At 40.9% G+C, this 20,944-nt stretch overlaps 1 protein-coding gene across 10 annotated transcripts in view; it reads right to left on the bottom strand.

The window, feature by feature from the left end:
• The window catches only part of TTC23 (tetratricopeptide repeat domain 23), a 160,433-nt gene that overhangs the window by 75,671 nt on the left and 63,818 nt on the right, over positions 1-20,944 (bottom strand). For 9 of the 10 annotated variants that reach the window (XM_061394261.1, XM_061394264.1, XM_061394268.1 and 6 more), the window contains 3 exons: positions 17,526-17,649; positions 11,993-12,143; positions 11,678-11,803 (listed from right to left, as the gene is read on the bottom strand). In XM_061394261.1, coding sequence (XP_061250245.1) covers positions 11,678-11,803; positions 11,993-12,143; positions 17,526-17,649 — 401 coding nt within the window. Of the gene's footprint in view, positions 1-11,677; positions 11,804-11,965; positions 12,144-17,525; positions 17,650-20,944 lie in introns of all 10 variants that reach the window. The other variant, XM_061394266.1, reaches the window with a different exon arrangement.

The following is a 20,944-nucleotide window of genomic DNA, read 5'->3' as shown; positions in this document are numbered from 1 at the left end:
ATATGTAAAGCAACTAGAGAAAGAAGGAAAAAAACCCAAAGTTAGTTGGAGGAAAGAAATCATAAAGATCAGAGCAGAAATAAATGAAATAGAAACAAAGAAAACAAAAGTAAAGATTAATGAAACAAAAAGCTGGCTGTTTGAGAAGATAAATGAACTTGATAAAATTTTACCCAGACTCATTAAAAAAAAAGGGAGAGGACTTAAATCAATAAAATTAGAAATAAAAAAGAAGTGACAACTGACAGCACAGAAATAGAAAGAATCCCAAGAGACTACTACAAGTAAACATAAACATTAATGGAAAGCCTGAAAAACGGGCAAATTGTTAGAAAAGTACAACCTTCCAACACGGAACCAGGAAGACACAGAAAATATGAACAGACCCATCACAAGTAATGAAATTGAAACTATGATTAAAAATCTTCCAACAAACAAAAGTCCAGGAACAGATGCCTTCACAGGCAAATTCTATCAAACATTTAGAGAAAAGCTAACATCCATCCTTCTTAAACTCTTCCAAAAAATTGCAGAGGGAGGAACACTCTGAAGCTCATTCTATGAGGCCAACATCCCCTGGCACAAAAACCAGACTAAGATACAACACACAAAAAAATTACAGGCCAATATCACCGATAAACATAGACACAAAAATCCTCAACCAAGTACTAGCCAACAGAATCCAACAACATATTAAAAGGATCATGCACCACGATCAAGTCATATTCACCACAGGGATGCAAGGATTCTTCAATGTATGTAAATCAATCAATGTGATACATAATATTAACAAATTGAAGAATAAAAATTATATGATACTCTCAATAGATGCAGAAAAAGCTTTTGACAAAATTCAACACCCATTTATGATAAAATCTCTCCAGAAAGTGGGCATAGAGGGAACCTACTTCAACATAATAAACATCATATATGACAAACCCACAACAAACATCATTCTCAATAGTGAAAAACTGAAAGCATTTCCTCTAAGATCAGGAACAAGACAAGGGTTCCCACTCTTACCACTATTATTCAACATAGTTTTGGAAAGCCTAGCCTTGGCAATCAGAGAAGAAAAAGAAATAAAAGTAATGCAAATTGGAAAAGAAAAATAAAACTGTCATTGTTTGTAGATGACATGATACAATACACAGAAAATCCTAAATAAGCCACCAGAAAACTAGTAGAGCTAATCAAAGAATTTAGTAGAGTTCCAGGATACAAATACACAGAAATCTCTTGCATTTCTATACACTAATAACAAAATGTCAGAAAGAAAAATTAAGAAAACAATTTCATTTACCATTGCAACAAAGAAAAAATACATAGGTATAAACCTACATAAGGAGATAAATGACGTGTACTCAGAAAACTATAAGATACTGATGAAATAAATCAAAGATGACACAAATAGAAGGAGAGACATACCATGTCCTTGGATTGACAGAATCAATGTCATGAAAATGACTATACTACCCAAAGAATCTACAGATGCAGTGAAATCCCTATCAAATTACCAATGGCATTTTTCACAGAATTAGAACAAAAAAATTTACAATTTTTTTATAGAAACACAAGAGACCCCAAATAGTAAAAAACAATCTTGAGAAAGAAAAACGGAGCTGGAGGCATCAGGCTCCCTGACTTCAGACGATACTACGAATCTACAGGTAATTGCAATATGGTACTGGCACAAAAACAGAAACATAGATCAATAGAACAGGAGAGAAAGCTCAGGTACAAACCCACGCACTGATGGTAACCTAATCTATGATACAAGAGGCAAGAATATACAATGGGGAAAAGACAGTTTCTTCAATAAGCTGTGCTGGGATAACTGGACAGCTACATGTAAAAGAATGAAATGAGAACATTCCCTAATATCACATAGAAGTAAACTCAAAATGGATTAAAGACCTAAATGTAAGGCTGGACAATTAAACTCTTAGACAGAAACACAGGCAGAATACTTTTTGACATAGATCACAGCAAGATCTCTTTTGATACACCTTCTAGAGTAATGAAACTAAAAGCAAAAATAAATGAATGGGGCCTAATTAAACTTAAGTTTTTGTAAGTAAAGGAAACCATAAACAAAACAAAAAGACAACCCTCAGAATGGGAGAAAATATTTGCAAATGAAGCAACTGGCAATGAATTAATCTCCAAAATATATAAACAACTCATGCAGCTCAATAACAAAAAGACACAAAACAACACAATAAAAAAATGGGCAGAAGAACTATTAGACATTTTTCCATAGAAGACATATGGGTGGCTAACAAACACATGAAATGCTCAACATCACTAATTATTAGAGAAATGCAAATCAAAACTACAATAAGTTATCACCTTATACCAGACAGAATGGCTATCATCAAAAAATCTACAAACAATAAATGCTGGAGAGGGTGTGGAGAAAAGGGATGGGAATGTAAGTTAATAGAACCACTATGGAGAACAGTATGAAGGTTCCTTAAAAAACTAAAAATAGAACTACCATATGACCTAGCAATCTCATTCCTGGGCACATACCCAGATAAAAACATAATTCAAACAGATACATGCACCCCAATGTTTGTCGCACCATTATTTATAATAGCCAGGACATGGAAGCAACCTAAATGTCCATTAACAGAGGAATGGATCAAAAAGATGTGGTACATGTATACAGTGAAAGTCACTCAACCATAAATCAGAATGAAATTGTGTCATTTACAGAGACATGGATGGACCTAGAGGCTGTCACATGGAGTGAAGTGTTAGAAAAAGACATATTATACATTAGTGCATATATGTGCAATCCAGAGAAATGGTACATACGAACCTATCTGTAAAGCAGAAATAGAGAGAGATGGAGAACAATCATACTGACACCAAGTGAGGGGAAAAGGAGGGTGGGATGAATTGGGAGGTTGGGACTGATATAGATACACTACTATGAATAAGATAGGTAACTAGTGAGAAACTACTGTTCAGCACAGAGAACTCTACTCGGTGCTCTGAGGTGGTCTACTGGGAAGGAAATCCAAACATGAGGGGGTGTGTGTACATGTGGCTGCACAGCAGAAACTAACGCAGCGGTGCAAAGCAGTAGACTCGTTTAGAAAAGTGGTCTGTGCCATGTGGTTGTCTGCTTTCCCAAATTAAAAAAATAACCTAAAATCTTCTTCAATCATGGGGATATGGGATGACAAAGAATAACAGGAGAAACCCAAGTTATTTCCTTCTTTGTTAAGCATAAAGCGTTCCGGATACAGAGCACTGCATGGGAGGATCTGACCGCACAAACATCTCCTCTGGAGAGCTGTGCGGTGTTTCCTGGGAGCGGGAAAGGGAGGAGCAGTTCGGAGCACAGGAGCAGTTGTCAGAGCCTTAATGCCCAAAGGATAAGTGCAGAGAAAGCGATTCTTTAAAGAACCACACCTGCAGAGGTGCGCCTAAGACACCAAGGACCTCCAGGCGACGGCACGGACTAAATAACAGAGGCTGAGTAGAAGAAGCGAAGCTAGATGTGGAGGCCATTGACTGGGCTAGCTTAGTGAGGATGATGGTAAAAGCAAAGGCTATGACTGAGGCACCAAACATTCACAACAAAAGCCCCGGGAATGCTTTACAGGGAAGCGTGCAGAACTAAGTGGAACTCCATCATTCTAATGAGGTGAATGGGGAGGGACACAGACCACACTTCCTACTCGCCGCTGTTTTCTCCGTTACCTCCTACCCCCTCTCAGGAAGTACTGGCTAAGGCAGAATCCGCCCCCACCTTCTTGCCTCTTTGGAAAACTTGTGTTAGAATCACTTTCCAAATCTTGTGGCTATAATGAATCTAGATGAAGAAAGAGAAAACAAACCTGAGCTTAAAACATACACATGTATATGTATACACACATATCTACATACTGAGATATTTATATACATATATAAATATATATAATTTTTAGCTTAGGCACTTCATAAGAGCAAAGACAAAAAACAAAACAGCCTTCTCAAGTCATAGAAAAAAGTACAGGAAAGAATATTGCAAGCTAGGGGCAGTCTTGAAGTACGGTATCTTACTCTGTGATGTAGGTACTACATGCTTTACAATAAAACCATTTCCAAGATGAAATAGCAGAAAGGCAAAAGCTCAGTTAGATAACAGTAAAACAGACACTTTTTTTAGGCTTATGATGTACTCAGATGCTTTAATGTAGGGTCTATTTCACCACCACAGAATCCCTCTGGGAGGCTGATTGGTCCCATCTCAACAGAAAAGGCGAGGGCGGGACTTGTTCAGGGTCCTCCAGCTGGGAGGGCTGGAAGGATGCTGACGTGAACCCAGGGCCACCTGCCTCTCAGGCCATGCTGTCGAATAGACCATGTCACGTTCCTTAGAGATACCAGGGAGGTGTCCTGCTGATGCTCTGAGGACTATCTACTTATCACAGGCACCCTAGAGAGCTAGTTCGGCACAGCAAGCAAGGCCCAGCCAAGTGCTCTCTGGGCAAGCTGCGGAGGACTCCGAATGCGACCAATCACGCAGTCGCAGAGAAAGCTAGGGACAGGCCCCGTGTTCCAGAGCGGCAGTCTCAATAGGCCATCACTATCATGCCATGTAGAAAGATTTTAAAAGGGATGTGTGTGTGTGTACAGGTGCATGAACATCGTGTATCCCTGCTTGTTTAAAGACATTATCTGTGTCTGGGGAATCTATCAGTAATTAGAATAGAAAATAATACTTAACACTGTAAAAACTTGGCTTGCTTTTCCTAGTGACTATCTTGGCCCCATTTGAAAAAACAACTGTGCACACAGGAACACAAGATTTGGATTCCCTCTCCAAAGTTGAGAAATAATCACTGAATGAAGCAGTGCGGGGACAGAGAAGGGCAGGTGGAAGGAATGACGCTTCAGGCCACAGTCAGGGATGGGAGGCACGGAGCCTGCGTCACCCTCAGCCCTTATCTGTCAGCTCAAGGAGAAGGGAACTGGCCTGGCCTGAAGGGCACCATAAAAGGCGAGGCAGGAGGAGGACGAGGATGCACAGAAAGATGCCCTTTTAGGAGAAACACAAATCCCGCGAGAGCTGCCTAAGACATTATCCTGGTCTTCCACTTCCAAGACAGGGCAAAAAAAAAAAGCCCTTGTGGTTGTGAGCATAACTGTAGAAACATCCAAAACCAAAGCCCTGTTACTTTCTAAAGCAGATCGGTTTGGACAAGAGTCACACTTCAGTGGAGAAATAACGTTCACGAAAACCATGCAGTTTAAAGACGTATGTTCCAACGAATATGTTAGAGTGAAGAGTAAGGACAAAAAGAAGCAGTGAAGTTTAAAACAACTCCCCTTAAATACAGTAACTTCGGAGGACATCTTGGAACATTAACCTAAATTCTCCGCAGGTATTCAGCACATATGCGTACAAGGCCTGCCATCTGCTGACAAGGTTTGGTACTGCTAGTTTGGAAAGTATTGACGAAGCAGTGGATTTTGTCAGAGGATAATTTACTCAATTTTGTAGCAAGTGCTTAACATTAATTACAAATAACATTAGTCAAGTCTCAACAAATATCAGATCTTGGTCCTCATATCTGTATATATTTCCTGTTTTACAATATAAGACAGAACACCTACTTCTGGGCAGGAAGAAATTCTGGACTGGTAGCCCTCCCAGTTACTACCCTCTTCCTCCTGTTAGGTAAATGGAATCGTACGGTATGAATTCTTTTCAGTCTCGCTTATTTCATAAATACCATGTTTGTGGGAGTCACCCATCATATTAAGCATAGGAGTATCCTGATCACTTTCTTTCTGTGAACAGATCACAATCTTATCTACTCTACTGCTGATGAACATCTGAATTGTTCCTAATTCTCGGCTATTACAAATAGCATAGCTCTGGACGTTCTTGGCTATGTCTTTTGGTGAACATATGTCTGCATTTCTGTTGGGTGTATGTTTGGAAGTGATACTGCTGGGTCATAGAGTATTAAGTATGGACAGAGTAACATGGAAATATATATTACCATATGTAAAATAGCCAGCCAATGGGAATTTGCTGTGTGACTCAGGGAACTCAAACTGTGCTTGGTAACAGCCTAGAGGGGTGGGAAGGGGTGGGATGGGGTGGGAGGTTCAAGAGGGAGGGGACATATGTATACCTATGGCTGATTCCTGTTGATGTATGGCAGAAACCAACACAATACTATAAAGCAATTATCCTTCAATTACAAATAAATAATTTAAAAAAACTTAGTAATAAAGCTAAAATTTTCTAAAGTAGCTACACCAAATAAATTCTAAACAACCACATATGAGCAAACACAGGAGAGCACTACATACTTGCCAACTCGATGTTACGGGTCTTTTAAAAATTTTAGCAATGTTAGTGGAAATGCAGTAGTGTCCTGTGAATTTAATTTTTATTTCCCGGGTGACTAATGAGAGGAATGTCATCTAATACGTTTAATAGCTATGTGGGTATCCTTTTTTTTGAAAGTCTATTGCCGGGAGTTCCCTGGAAGTCCAGTGGCTAGGACTAGGCACTTTCACTGCTGTAGTTCACTACCTGGACGGGGAACTAAGATCCCACAAGCTGCATGGTGCAGCAAAAAAAAAAGTCTCTTGCCCACATTTCTATTCAGTTATTTGTCTTTGTTTTATTGACATATAGGAGTTCTGTACAGATTCTAGTTATGAGCCCTTTTTCAGTTATATGTATTACCAATAACATCTTCCTCTTTGTTCTTGTCTGTGGATGAAATACACACTGATTTAAGTACTGACCAATAGAACATCAAGCAGAAGGGAAGAGGGATTTCCCTGGTGGCTCAGATGGTAAAGAATCCACCTGCAATGCAGGAGACCTGGGTTCGACACTTAGGTTGGGAAGATCCCCTGGAGGAGGGCATGGCAACTGACTCCAGTATTCTGGCCTGGAGAATCCCCATGGACAGTGGTGCCTTGTGTGCAACAGTCCATGGGATTGCAAAGAGTTGGATATGACTGAGTGACTAAGCACACGCAGAAGGGAAGGGAGAATTAACATACTTAAGTTCCTTACTTAAGAACTTACTTAAGAATGGTCAAACTACCGCACAATTTCACTCATCTCAACGCTAGCAAACGAATGCTCAAAATTCTCCAAGCTAGGCTTCAACAGTATGTGAACTGAATACTTTCAGTTGTTCAAGCTGGATTTAGAAAAGGCAGAGGAACCAGAGATCAAATTGCCAACATCCACTGGATCATAGAAAAAGCAAGAGAATTCCAGAAAAACATTTACTTCTCCTTCATTGACTATGCTAAAGCCTTTGACTGTGTGGATCACAACAAACTGTGGAAAATTCTTAAACAGATGGGACTACCAGACCACCTGACCTGCCTCCTGAGAAATCTGTATGCAGATCAAGAAGTAACAGTTAGAACTGGACATGGAACAACAAACTGGATCCAAATTGCGAAAGAAGTATGTCAAGACTGTATATTGTCACCTGCTTATTTAACTTATATGCAGAATACATCATGGGATTGGCTGGATGAAGCACAAGATGGGATCAAGACTGCCAGGAGAAATACCAATAACCTCAGATACACAGATGACACCACTCTTATGGCAGAAAGCGAAGAGAAACTAAAGAGCCTCTTGATGAAAGTGAAAGAGAAGAATGAAAAAGCTGGCTTAAAACTCAACATTCAAAAAACGCAGATCATGGCATCTGGTCCATCACCCACATGAATGGGTCCCATACCATTCATGGCAAATAGATGGGGAAACAATGGAAACAGTGACAGACTTTATTTTCTTGGGCTCCAAAATCACTGCAGATGGTGACTGCAGCCACGAAATTAAAAGAAGCTTGCTCCTTGGAAGAAAAACTATGACCAACCTAGAAAGCATATTAAAAAGCAGAAATATTACTTTACTGACAAAGGTTTGTATAGTCAAAGCTATGATTTTTCCAGTAGTCAGGTATGGATGTGAGAGTTGGACTATAAAGAAAGCTGAGGGCCAAACAATTGATGCTTTTTAACTGCGATGTTGGAGAATACTCTTGAGATTGTCTCGGACTACAAGGAGATCCAACCAGTCAATCCTAAAGGAGGAGACCAATCCTGAATATTCATTGGAAGGACTGATGGTGAAGCTGAAGCTCCAATACTTTGGCCAGCTGATGTGATCAGAACCAACTCATTGGAAAAGACCCTGATGCTGGGAAAGATTGAAGACAGGAGGAGAAGGGGATGACAGAGGATAAGAAGGTTGGATGGCATCACCAACTCGATGGACATGAGTTTGAGCAAGCTCTGGGAGTTGGTGATGGACAGGGAGGCCTGGCGTGATGCAGTCCATGAGGTCACAAAGAGTTGGACACGACTGAGCAACTGAATTCAACTGAAGTTCCTTATATTATCTAGAAAGTATTTAATTGACTAATTATATTAGATGTAATACACCAGGGATACGAGCAAAAAATACTATGGTAATCACTAGAAGAAAAAAATAACATAATGTATAACTCATCAGTTAATATATAGGGAAGCGGAATGACAAAAATATTTGACTAAACTAAAGAAGGCAAGAAAGAAGAAAGAAAAGAACATAAAACTAGTAGGCAAAAGGAAATTAAAAAACTCAAATATATCAATAATTAAACAGAAAATATGAAGACTGAAAATTAAGAGAAAAAGATAATATAGGAAAATTGATACCAAGAAAGCTGGAGTATCAATTTTAATATCTGCCAAAATAGATTGGGAACAAGTAAGAGCAATATATACTGACAAATAAAATAATGGATGAAGAAGACAGGCTGTTTAACTCTCCTCCCACCCAACAGAATATATTAGAGTATATAAAACAATGACTGGCAGAACCATGGGGGAGCTATAGAGGGATCAATAATTATTGTTCAAAATTTAAGCACACTTACCTAAAGAACTAATGTATCAAATTGGCAAAAGATAAAAAAATATATAAATTTGAGTAACAGAATTAATAAAGTTACCATAATATGGAGGTATTAGAGCCTTAAACACAATGAGTAAAGAATACAGCTTCCCTTGGTAGCACACTTGGAACATTTACAAAAATTGATTATGGACTAGGTCACAGAGAAGCTTCAGTAAATTTCAAAGAGTTGATCCTATACAAATATGTTTCTTCCCACAATGCAGTAAAATTACAAATCGATAATATCAGAATATTTTTGGAAAAAACCCCATATATCTGCAAACTAGAACACACATCATTTGAATAATCCTTGGATTAAAGACTAATTATAGAGTAAGTTATGAACTTACTAAGACTTGATGTGAGAGACAGTGCTCCATGTTAAAACATGTGGGATGGGTTAAAGTAAGACTCACAGAGACATTTTGGAGAATATCTTTGATATTTTGGTGAGAAAGACTTTCTAAATAAACCTCCAAAGCATAAATCAGAAGGTTAAAAATTAATGGATTTGACTCTAGAAAACTCAAGTTTCACATCATAAAGAACATCATAGACAAAACTAATATATGAGCAATAGATAAAAGAAAATATTTGTAGTATTACCAATCTATAATACACAAGAAAATCTCAGTTAACAATAAAAAAATACATGAAATCCCAAAAGAAAAACCAGAAAGAATGCTAACAGGCTGTTCATAGGAGGGGAACCCAAATGGCTAAACTGTACGTGAAGAGGTACTCAAACTCACTAATAAGAGAAAAGTAAGTAGAATTAACAAGTGCTGGTAAAGAATCTACCTACAATGTGGGAGACCTGGGTTCAATTTCTGGGTTGTGAAGATCCCCTAGAGAAGGGAAAGGCTACCCACTACAGTATTCTGGCCTGGAGAGTTCCATGGACTGGATAGTCCTTGGGGTTGTAAAGAGTTGGATGTGACTGAGTGACTTTCACTTTTCACTTTTATATGCATCAAGGTGACAAAGGTTAGAAAGACCAACTATTCCAAGGACTGTCGGGGATGTGAGAAAACAGGAATCTGTGTGTCACGCAAGTGGGAGTGCAGATGGGTATAGCAATTGGCTAGTGTGGTGACCTTGAAGTATGAGTGTACCCTGTGACCATGTAATCCTATCCCTGGAGCACAAGCCTCAGAAAAAGTCTCCCTGAGACTCCTAAGTGGAGCTGCACAAGGATATTCATGGCAGCAGCACTGTGGGAGCTGGGCACGAGCCGAATACCACCGCTAGCAGGACGGACACGCACAGGAGGGCAGATGCACTCTACGGAGCACAACAGAGCAGGCCGCGGCGCTGCACAGGCAACAGCTGGATAAAAGCCAAGTGGACAAAAGCGAGAAACGGAGTGAGACACACATGGCAAATTCATACAGACCTAAAATGTACAAATGCAGAAAACAATACTATTTATTATTCAGAGATGCAAATTTAAAGACACGGGTCATTGTTTAAAAAGGTGTTTATGAGGGACTTCCCTGGTGGTCCAGGAGTTAATATGCCACCTTCCACAGCAGGGGGTGAGGGTTCGATCCCTGGTAGGGGACCTAAAATCCCACATGCCTTGAGATCAAAAAACTAAAACATAAAACAGAAAGCAATATTGTAACAAATTCAATAAAAACTTTAAAAATGGGCCACATCAAAAAAATGTTAAAAAAAAAAAGGTATCTAAGATATGTACGAGACAGAATGAGAATAAGGATCAGAGATGGAAGGGAAAAACTCAGTTTAAAAAAGGATACCAAAAGTTCGCATGGACTGATGAATTCTCTGTATTTCATATCCAAAAACACTCCCAAATAAATTAACAAGAGTAGACTTATGATCACAAAAATGTCTTTAAAAGCATGATCAAAGTTAGCCGTTCCCAGCTTCCATTCATATGGAAGCAGTAGGTGTGCTCCTTCGGGGCCCTTTCCTTCTTAAAAATGAGTCCACTGGGTCCCTGAGGTCCCTTGGGAATCAAGCAGTCTGATTATTAATTTAGTGAATTCTTCCAGCTTGGGTTAAGGGTCGCCATGTAGGTCTGCTGGGGATTCTGTGCTTCTTCTAGAACAGACCTTTCTCTGCCCTCTTCTTTCCACAAACACACCCTTTCAGAGTATGCAAATCCTGTCACCCCACTGCTCTGAGGATTGGCTTGGGGTTGGCCTTTGGAAAGGGATAGATAAGCTGCCCACCCAAGGTTCCTTCCCCAGGCTCCAAGCATTTTCTCTCTTCCACCGGGGTTTACTTGGTGAGTGTAGGGTGGGGTTAGGGAGAATGGGGAACAATCCTCTCATTCTCATGGATTCAGATATCTCTAAGATCTTTCTCCTTTGAGGCCCTAATCATAAAATCAACATATTGAAACAGTTTAGACTAGAACAGTAGGGGAGGAAAGGAAAACGGGGCTGGAGGAAGGGAAGGGAATAGGAGTGTGAGGAGCAGGGCAGGGAGAGCAGGCGAGAAAGAGAAAACCAAGAGGATGACACCAGGGCTCTAGGAGCCAGGGCGGGTGTGGGAACACCACATGCCTAGTGATGAGCTCCACTTTGATTTGTGTAAGCCTTGGTTGTGGCTGCTCTGACACGACTGTGGTCCCCCCTCTTACTGCTGGAAAACGGCTGTGGAGAAGCCACGGCTATGTCATGGAGAAGCTCCTCCTGTTTGAAGACAGAATCTTCTGACAAAGAACCTCCAGCAATCACCTATATGGAAAGTCCTAAACCGGAAACTTACTGTGCAAATGACAATTTGATCCGCGCTTGAATTTCCATCCATTCTTCTTTTATAATCTTTCCACATTGGAGCATCTCCTTTGAAAGTATCTCTGCCTTTGTCAAATTCTTTGAAGCTTCCTTGAACCTGAGTTGTGTTCAGAAAACTTTATATCTGATGCTGCATTCTGGGGCCCCGGCTCCTGGACATCCTTGGCTCTCATACTGCCCATCACCCTTCCTGAGCCACCTGTCAACTTTTGATTTGGCCTTTAAAATTAAATGCAAGTACTATGAATGGTATTTCTACCTGTAAAGATTAGAGGCAAAAGGATACTTCTGAAGGGAGAGTAAGGCTTGCCCCAGGGTATGGAACAGCTCAACCGAACACTTGAAAACATCTGTATTGTCACTGTATGGAGGCGCAATGGAGCTGGTGAGGATTTCTTTGGCTTTTTCTGCATGTTGTTTTGCTTGTAGTGACATTCCTGTGGACAAAAAAAAAGAAAGGAAGTCTCAGTTTCTCTTTCACTTCAGTTGGACAGGAATATAGTTGATTTTGGCCGGGGAATCTAATGCGGTGACTTCACATATCTGCATCTGGCATGTGGAGTTGTTTCAGGGCAGCATGAAATAACCATCATAACTGGAAGAAACAGTCATTGGAAGTTCTCAAGATAAAAATTTTTCCTCCACATGTTCTTTTTGGAAATCAACAGAATAAGCAGAAACTGAACAGCTCTGAAACTTCACCAGTATCAGATACAAAATGTTATAAATAATTACAAAAAACAAAAGGAATTTACAAAGACTGCAGCATTCTGGGAAGGAAATAAAATGTTCATAAATTTTACTCCTGGCTTTGTGATACCAATCTTAATGGAATACTAAAAATTCTGAATCTTCTGCTCACCCATCCATAATCATAACTTTAAAGTTGCTTTAATATAATACAAATATGATGATATCTACCAAGACTGACAAACAATTCCAATGAGATAAGGGGCTAATGTGCTACAATCTCTTATTTCCATGTGGTAAGCACATGGAGTTTAAAAACCAGTTACTACCAAGAACTAATTCCCAGCGGGTTCTAGTGTTCTTCCACTGGCATATTCATTTGTGGAAAAGGTGATATTAGGAGTATCAGGACTTCTCACTTTCCCATACCCTCACCTTCTTCCCTGCAACAACATACCCCTCCACTCATATCCCAATACTCCTGGTCTTACATTCTTCATTACAAGGAATTGTACTTTCAATCTCCAAAAATAAATAAATAAATAAATAAAGCTGTCAAAATGTGAAGTTCATTCTGCTCCTATGTCTATAAAACAGAATAGATTTTCTGATGGAGAAAATCCAGGGCATGCATTTGCTGTATCAATCAGGGAACTCAAACAGGGGCTCTGTGATAGGCTGAAGGATGTGATGGGGAGGAAGATGGGAGGGAGGGGACATGGGTGTACCGATGGCTGATTCTTGCTGATGTATCACAGAAAAACACAAAATTCTGTAAAGCAATTATCCTTCAATTAAAAAATTAAAAAAAGAAGAAGAAATAAATAAATACAGGCAAAAAGAGAAAAATCCAGGGTATGCTATTTTTGTAGGAGCACTTACAGAATTTTGTCTTTTTTTTTTTAAAGCACATAATCAACCTACCAGAAATTTATTAGTGCCAATAACATATGCAATATTATAAAAGACATGATCAGTTCAGTTTAGTTCAGTCACTCAGTCGTGTCTGACTCTTTGTAACCCATGGACTGCAGCATGCCAGGCTTCCCCGTCCATCACCAACTCCCGAAGCTTGCTCAAACTCATGTCCATCGAGTTGGTGATGCCATCCAACCATCTCATTCTCTGTTATCCCTTTTCCTCCTGCTTTCAATCTTTCCCAGCATAAGGGTCTTTTTCAATGAGTCAGTTGTTTGCATCAGCTGGCCAAAGTATTGGAGTTTCAGCTTCACCATCAGTTCTTCCAATGAATATTCAGGACTGATTTCCTTTAGGATTGACAGGTTGGATCTCCTTGCAGTCCAAGGGACTCTCAAGAATCTTCTCCAACACCACAGTTCAAAAGCATCCATTCTTCGGTGCTCAGCTTTCTTTATGATCCAACTCTCATATTCATATGTGACTACTGGAAAAACCATAGCTTTGACTATAGAAACCTTTGTCAGCAAAGTGATGTCTCTGGTTTCTAATATGCTGTCTAGGTTGGTCATAGCTTTTCTTCCAAAGAGCAAGTATCTTTTAATTTTGTGGCTGCGGTCACCATCTGCAGTGATTTTGGAGCCCCAAAATATAAAGTCTGTCACTGTTTCCATTGTTTCCCCATCTATTTGCCATGAAGTGATGGGACCAGATGCCATGATCTTAGTTTTCTGAATGTTGAGTTTTAAAGCAACTTTTTCACTCTCCTCTTTCACTTTCATCAAGAGGCTCTTTAGTTCTGCTTCACTTTCTGCCATGAGGGTAGTGTCATCTGTGTATCTGAGGTTTTTTATATTTCTCCTGGCAATCTTGATTCCAGCTTGTGCTTCATCCAGCCCAGCCTTTCTCACGATGTACTTTGCATATAAGTTAAATAAGCAGGTGACAATATACAGCCTTGATGTACTCCTTTCCCGATTTGGAACCAGTCTGTTCCATGTCCAGTTCTAACTGTTGCTTCCTGACCTGCATACAGATTTCTCAAGAGGCAGGTAAGGCAGTCTGGTATTCTCATCTCTTTCAGAATTTCCCACAGTTTATAGTGATCCACACAGTCAAAGGCTTTGGCACAGTCAATAAAGCAGTAGATGTTTTTCTGGAACTCTCTTGCTTTTTTGATGATCCAACAGATGCTGGCAATTTGACCTCTAGTTCCTCTGCCTTTTCTAAATCCAGCTTGAACATCTGGAAGTTCACGGTTCACATACTCTTTAAGCCTCACTTGGAGAATTTTGAGTATTACTTTGCTAGTGTGTGAGATGAGTGTAATTGTGCAGTAGTTTGAACATTCTTTGACATTGCCTTTCTTTGGGATTGGAATGAAAACTGACCTTTTCCAGTTCCATGCCCACTGCTGAGTTTTCCAAATTTGCTGGCATTTTGGGTGCAGCACTTAACAGCATCATCCTTTAGGATTTGAAATAGCTCAACTGGAATTCCATCACCTCCACTAGCTTTGTTCATAGTGATGCTTCCTGAGGCTCACTTGACTTTACATTCCAGAATGTCTGGCTCCAGGTGAGTGATCACACCATTGTGGTTATCTGGGTTGTGAAGATCTTTTTGGATAGTTCTGTGTTTCTTGCCACCTCTTCTTTACATCTTCTGCTTCTGTTAGGTCCACACCATTTCTGTCCTATATTGTGCTCATCTTTGCATGAAATATTCCCTTGGTATCTCTGATTTTCTTGAAGAGATCTCTAGTCTTTCCTATTCCATTGTTTTCCTCTATTTCTTTGCATTGATCATGGAGGAAGGCTTTCTTATCTCTCCTTGTTATTCTTTGGAACTCTGCACTCAAATGGGTTTACAGTTCCTTTTCTCCTTTGCTTTTAGCTTCTCTTCTTTTCTCAGCTATTTGTAAGGCCTCAAACAACCATTTGTCTATTTCTTCAAGGAACTTGGAACTCAACCTACTGGAGGCAGCATGGGTTGAGGTTCAAGAATGCTAGCCCTGAAATCACACTGCCCAGATTTCCTGCTCCATCAGTTACCCAGAAATTTTGGCCTTATCTTTTTGGACTGTAGACAGAGAAAATAACATTACCTGCCTCATAGCACAGTAGTGAAGTGTGTGTGTGTGTGTATGTGTTAACTCACTTCAGTCGTGTCTGACTCTTTGCGACCCCATGGACTATAGCCCATCAGGCTCCTCTGTCCATGGGATTCTAAGCAAGAATACTGGAGTGGATTGCCATGCCCTTCTCCAGGGGATCTTCTGGATTCAGAGATTGAACCTACGCCTTTTAAGTCTCCTGCATTGGCATGAAGGTTCTTTACCATTAGCGCCATCTGGTGATGATTAAATGAAATTATATGTGGAAAATATCATGGTGCCTGGCACTCAATGAGACCTCAGTAACTAGTAGATACTGCTTTTATTTTAATTTGAGTAAAAAAAAAGTCCATAATGAAGAAAGGTAGGACTTCTTCAGACTGTGGTGGGAAAGCATCACTTAAAATCCCAGATGCCAGGACATTTGCACTGGCAACCAAAATCCTAGATCTGAGTCTTGGGTCAGCTATTAAGGTCTGACCTGGGGCAGCCTGTTTCAAATCAAACTAGTTGTTTCCTCTGAATCTAGAAAACAGGGGGTAGAGGGGTGTGGTTTGAACTAGATGATCTTCAAGGTCCCCTCTGGCTCTAACAGTCTTTGATCTAACAGGTAGGACCAGTCTACCTGTTAGGTTCGGCTAAGTTTATTGGGTGGCAGTTGTAAGCATAGCATTGTGGTGTTTTCCACTTCACTTCATTTACTCACTCACTGGGCTGATCCATGATGCTGGGAAGGCAGCAGCATCATTATCAGTATCATCTCTTTTCAGCTGAAGGGACAGAGACGTGCTCTTGTGCGTCTTGTCCATGGTTGCCAGTCTGTGTTTTTGCCTTCTTTGCATCTATTCTCCCTTGCCCTCTTTTCTTTTGAGAATGCCCCTGCACACTCAGTCCACATGATTTAGCCAAGGCCAGCCTCTCCCCCAGGATCCAATGGAAGCAAAGTCAGGTCTTGCCAATCAGACCATGTGTGTATGCTCAGTTGCTAGGTCATGTCCGACTTTTGGCAAGCCCATGGACTGCAGCCTGTCAGGCTCCTCTGCCCACAGGATTCTCCAGGCAAGAATACTGGGGTGGGGGTTGCCATTTCCTCAGACTAGTTCTTGTCTTTGGCATACAACCCAAGTCATCCCAATAAGAATCCCCAAACTGTGAGATTTTGGTTAAGATACATTCTTTTTTATCCTGGGAATGCTGAGGAGGGAAACCTGAAGCTGCTGGCAACCTTGCTGCCACCAATGTGGGCAAAGTTGGGCTAAGAATGGAGCCGATACAGAGGAAAGCAGAGTCAAGTGCTGGAGAAAGAGAGGAATGGAAATCTGATCATGTTGTTTGAAAACGTGGATCTGGCTAAGTCTGCTGCTGCTGCTGCTAAGTCGCTTCAGTCGTGTCCGACTCTGTGCGACCCCATAGACGGCAGCCCATCAGGCTCCCCCGTCCCTGGGATTCTCCAGGCAAGAACACTGGAGTGGGTTGCCATTTCCTTCTCCAATGCATGAAAGTGAAAAGTGAAAGTGAAGTCGCTCAGTCGTGTCCGACTCTTAGTGACCCCATGGACTGCAGCCTACCAGGCTCCTCCGTCCATGGGATTTTCTAGGCAAAAATACTGGAGTGGGGTGCTATTGCCTTCTCCACTGGCTAAGTCTACAGTAAGACTTACCCTTGGATTTTAAGGTGTATGAATCAATAAGTTACCTTTTGCTTACTGCCAGCTTGATTTAGCCTTTTATTTTGGGGGGAGGGGTTTGGTCTCACAGGCAAGAGATTTTCCATCAATACATATATGAATGGATTCTATTTTAGGCTCCGACTCTAGACCCTAGGCCATTTCTACAATGCCTTCAAAGCTAACAAATCAATTTTCTCCTAAGAACTGTTTTTAAGATCATAAAGAATAAAGCTCTGCAGGGCTAAAATCTTCCTTCTCTTTTTTGCATATTATATTAGAAAATCATATTGGCTGTGAAAGGAAATGGCTTCTCAATGTGTGGAGAGGAGAACATCTAAGAACACCTGACCCTCCTAAAGTTAAGCCAAGTCTGGGAAAAAAGCAGAAACCAGCCAGCTGATCCTCCACAGCCTGAGGCAGACTCACCTTTCAGCTGAAGATAACCCTTAGCCAGGTTAACGTGTGCCTCGGCCAGCTTCCAGTGGGAATCACCGTAGCAGATCCTTGTCAGAGCCATGCAGTGCACGAGCTCATGGAGAGCCTTTTTGTACTGAAGGAAGGAAAAACAGGCCCACTAGTTAGACAACAAGGTACAAAATTAATGTGTACTTTTATCCATTCAATATACATTTATAGAGTGATGATTATGGGCCAGGCATGGTTCTAAATATGTGTGATACATCAGAGAACAAAATTAAGATCTGATTTGGGTGGCAGGGTATTCTTCTGGTTGGGTGAAATAGACAATATACATTTAAAAATGGTAAAATTTATAGTACATTTAAGTTTATAGTACAAAGATATGTTTTTGGTGGCAGGGTATTCATCTGGCTGGGTGAAATAGACAATATACATAAAAAAGAGTAAAATTTATAGTACATTTAAGTTTATAGTAAATAGTGGAAAATGTTATGGAATAAAGAAGCTGCCCATAAATGACCAGCTCCTACATCTTCAGACACAAGTAGGCCAGTGGTGGTAGTTTTCAAATAACACCCTCTAGCTCTCAATTCAAACATCTTCTTTAGTAGCTGGGGTATTAGCACAGCCAATGAGGTCAGCAGGACTTTGCAAGCAGATTTTGTTAAAAGAGTAAGAAGCACATTTTCATCCAGTGCCAGGACAAAGAGAATAGTGAATGGTGTGGATTCCAGCTCCAGGTCAGCTTAGAGCAGCAATATTCTCAAAGCAAGGCTGGTGGTTTTAAAGTACAGCTCTGAAATTCTTTGACACTCCTTCCATCCAGAGACGGTGGTCTATGTCCCTTTTCTTTGAATCTGGGTTTATGACTGCTTGGTTAAACTAACGTGGAGGCAGTGAGGCAGCACCACTTTTCGGGCCCAGGCCTTAAAGAACTGGCAGCTTCTACTCTCTGTCTCCCCTTAGGTACTCACTCCTGGAACTTGCTATGAGCCGAAAGGTGTCTCCCACCCTCAGATTCATTTGTTGGAGTGCTAAGTACTTCAGAATATAACTGCATTTGGAGAGATGAACTTTGAAGAGGTGAAGAAGTTAAAATGAGGCCATCACAATGGGGGCCTCATCTAATATACTTTTTATAAGAAGAGAAGGAGACACGAGAAATGGGCACACACAGAGAAATGCTTTGTGAGGACACAGAAGGCAGGAGTCAGCAAGGCATGGAGAGAGGGTGCTGAAGAAAACCAACCCTTTCAACATCTTGACCTTAGACTTCTAGGCTCCAGAACTGTGAGAAAACAAACTTTCTTGGTTGAAGCCACCCAGTCTGTGGCATTTTGCCACAGCAGCCCCAGAAGACTAACAGCTTAACCATGATTTCGTGAGGAAGCCTAAGCGGCCCCACAGAGAGGCCTCCACGAAAGGAGCTGATGACAGCGTCCGTCAGCTGCAGAACACTGCCACCCTGGCAGCAGATGCTCCACACCTGCTGAGCCCAGCTGATGCTGTACGGAGTAGAGCTGACCAGACCCCACTGAGCTCTGCACAAACTGCAGGTTCATGAGCGAAATTAATCACTGTTTTTGTTGTACACCACCAAGTCTTGGTCTAAGACTGCCTACTCAGGTGGCACTAGTGGTAAAGGACCAGCCTGCCAATGCAGGAGACATAACAGATGAGGGTTCAATCCCTGGGTCGGGAAGATCCCCTGGAGGAGGGCATGGAAACCCACTCCAGTATTCTTGCCTGGAGAATCCCATGGACAGAGGAGCCTGGCAGGCTACAGTCCATAGGGTTGTAAGGAATCCAACATGACTGAAGTGACTTAACACACACACACACGTACGTCTTGGGATGTGATATAGCAATAGATAGCTGGAATAGCAAAAGAGGAGGTAGAAGGTACGCAGCCTAAGGGAGTAAAGCAGAGGAAGAATGCTAAGAATAAGGACAGAGTTGTGTAGAAAACCCAGGAGAAGACCCAGGATACCCGACCCTCCCGGTCAATGCCTAAGCTCAAAGGACTTGCACTTCCACACAGTTTCCACGTGGGTTAGAAACACTTTCACTGTGAAACATTCCCTTGACAAGAGTACATGGCCAGATACTTGACCCCAAGACAGCTGCTTTTCTGATTTAGCAAGAGAAGCTGAGGGCACACTGTGCTCACTCCACAGTGATAAAGGAAGATGGAGCTGTGTTTTTTTCCTATATGTAGTATAGTAAAAGTAACACTTTTCTTACTACAAAAATAATATATGCTCTTTATCAAAATGTTGCTGTTGTTTAGTCACTAACCTGTGTCCGATTCTTTCAAGACTCCATGGACCGTAGCCAACCAGGCTCTTCTGTCCATGGGATTTCCCAGGCAAGAATACTAGAGTGGGTTGCCATTTCCTTCTCCAGGGAATCATCCTGACCCAGAGATCAAGCTTGCATCTCCTGCATTGGCAGGCAGATTCTTTACCATTGAGTCAACAGGGAAGGCCCATTATCAAAATACAAGTGAGCAAACAAAAGAAGGAAAAAAGAAAAATCACCTGCCATTGCACCTCTTCAAGATAAGTAGGTAGCTAAATCTCTTTCTATTCTTCATTCTTGTGAATCTATATATCTTTTTCTTTTTAAAAATACGCTTATAAGCTACATACCTGTTTGCAACTTGTTTTCACAATTTGTGAACATTTCTCCATATCATGTTTTGTGATAATTCTTAATGGCTGTACAGTATTTTACTGTATGGATATATCATAAATGAGTTATTCAACCCACAAATATTTAAGCACTTAGGTTGTTTTAGAAATTTTTTCTCTCTGAACATCCTGTGTGGATAGCTTTGTTCATATCTGTAAGTATTTTCTTAGAATGAATTCCTGGGAACATGACAATTGGGTAAAGGATATGCAAAGCCCTGAGGCTTTGCTGGAGTTTGCTAGACAGCTTCCATGAGCAGCTGCTTCCATCCCACATCTCCCTTCCAGTGTGGCATGTGAGCATGAAATGCCCCTTACACAGTGCCCAGCACTAGTTGGGGGTTAACTTGCCAATTTGTCAGTTAGCTATTTCTCTTTGTTTTAGTTTTCATTTTTTTCCCTGCAAAGCTAGTAAGGCTGAACATCTTCATGTGTTTATTGGCCTCATGTGTGTGTATTTCTTCTTTTGGGAAACATATTTTTATGGCCTCTAAGAGCCAGGAAATTTAGGGAATGGCTTCCTCAGACACAGAGCAAATGAACACAGTGTATGAGAAAGAAATAAATTATAAAAACATTGAGAAGTCTAGATAGACAGTTTGTCAAAAAGAGAGGGGGACCTGATCTGATGGTGAATCTGTCCCTACCACAAGATTCCAAGGAAGGGCTATATGCAGCTGAGAGTCTGCCTCTCAGATCACAGCCTGGGTCCTCACTACCTGCAACAGGGAC

Source organism: Bos javanicus, chromosome 21 (genome assembly GCF_032452875.1).
Source record: "Bos javanicus breed banteng chromosome 21, ARS-OSU_banteng_1.0, whole genome shotgun sequence".
In the NCBI taxonomy this organism is placed as follows: Eukaryota; Metazoa; Chordata; class Mammalia; order Artiodactyla; family Bovidae; genus Bos; species Bos javanicus.
The sequence above is the reverse complement of the archived record's forward strand: the minus strand, read 5'-3'. Positions and strand labels throughout refer to the sequence as shown.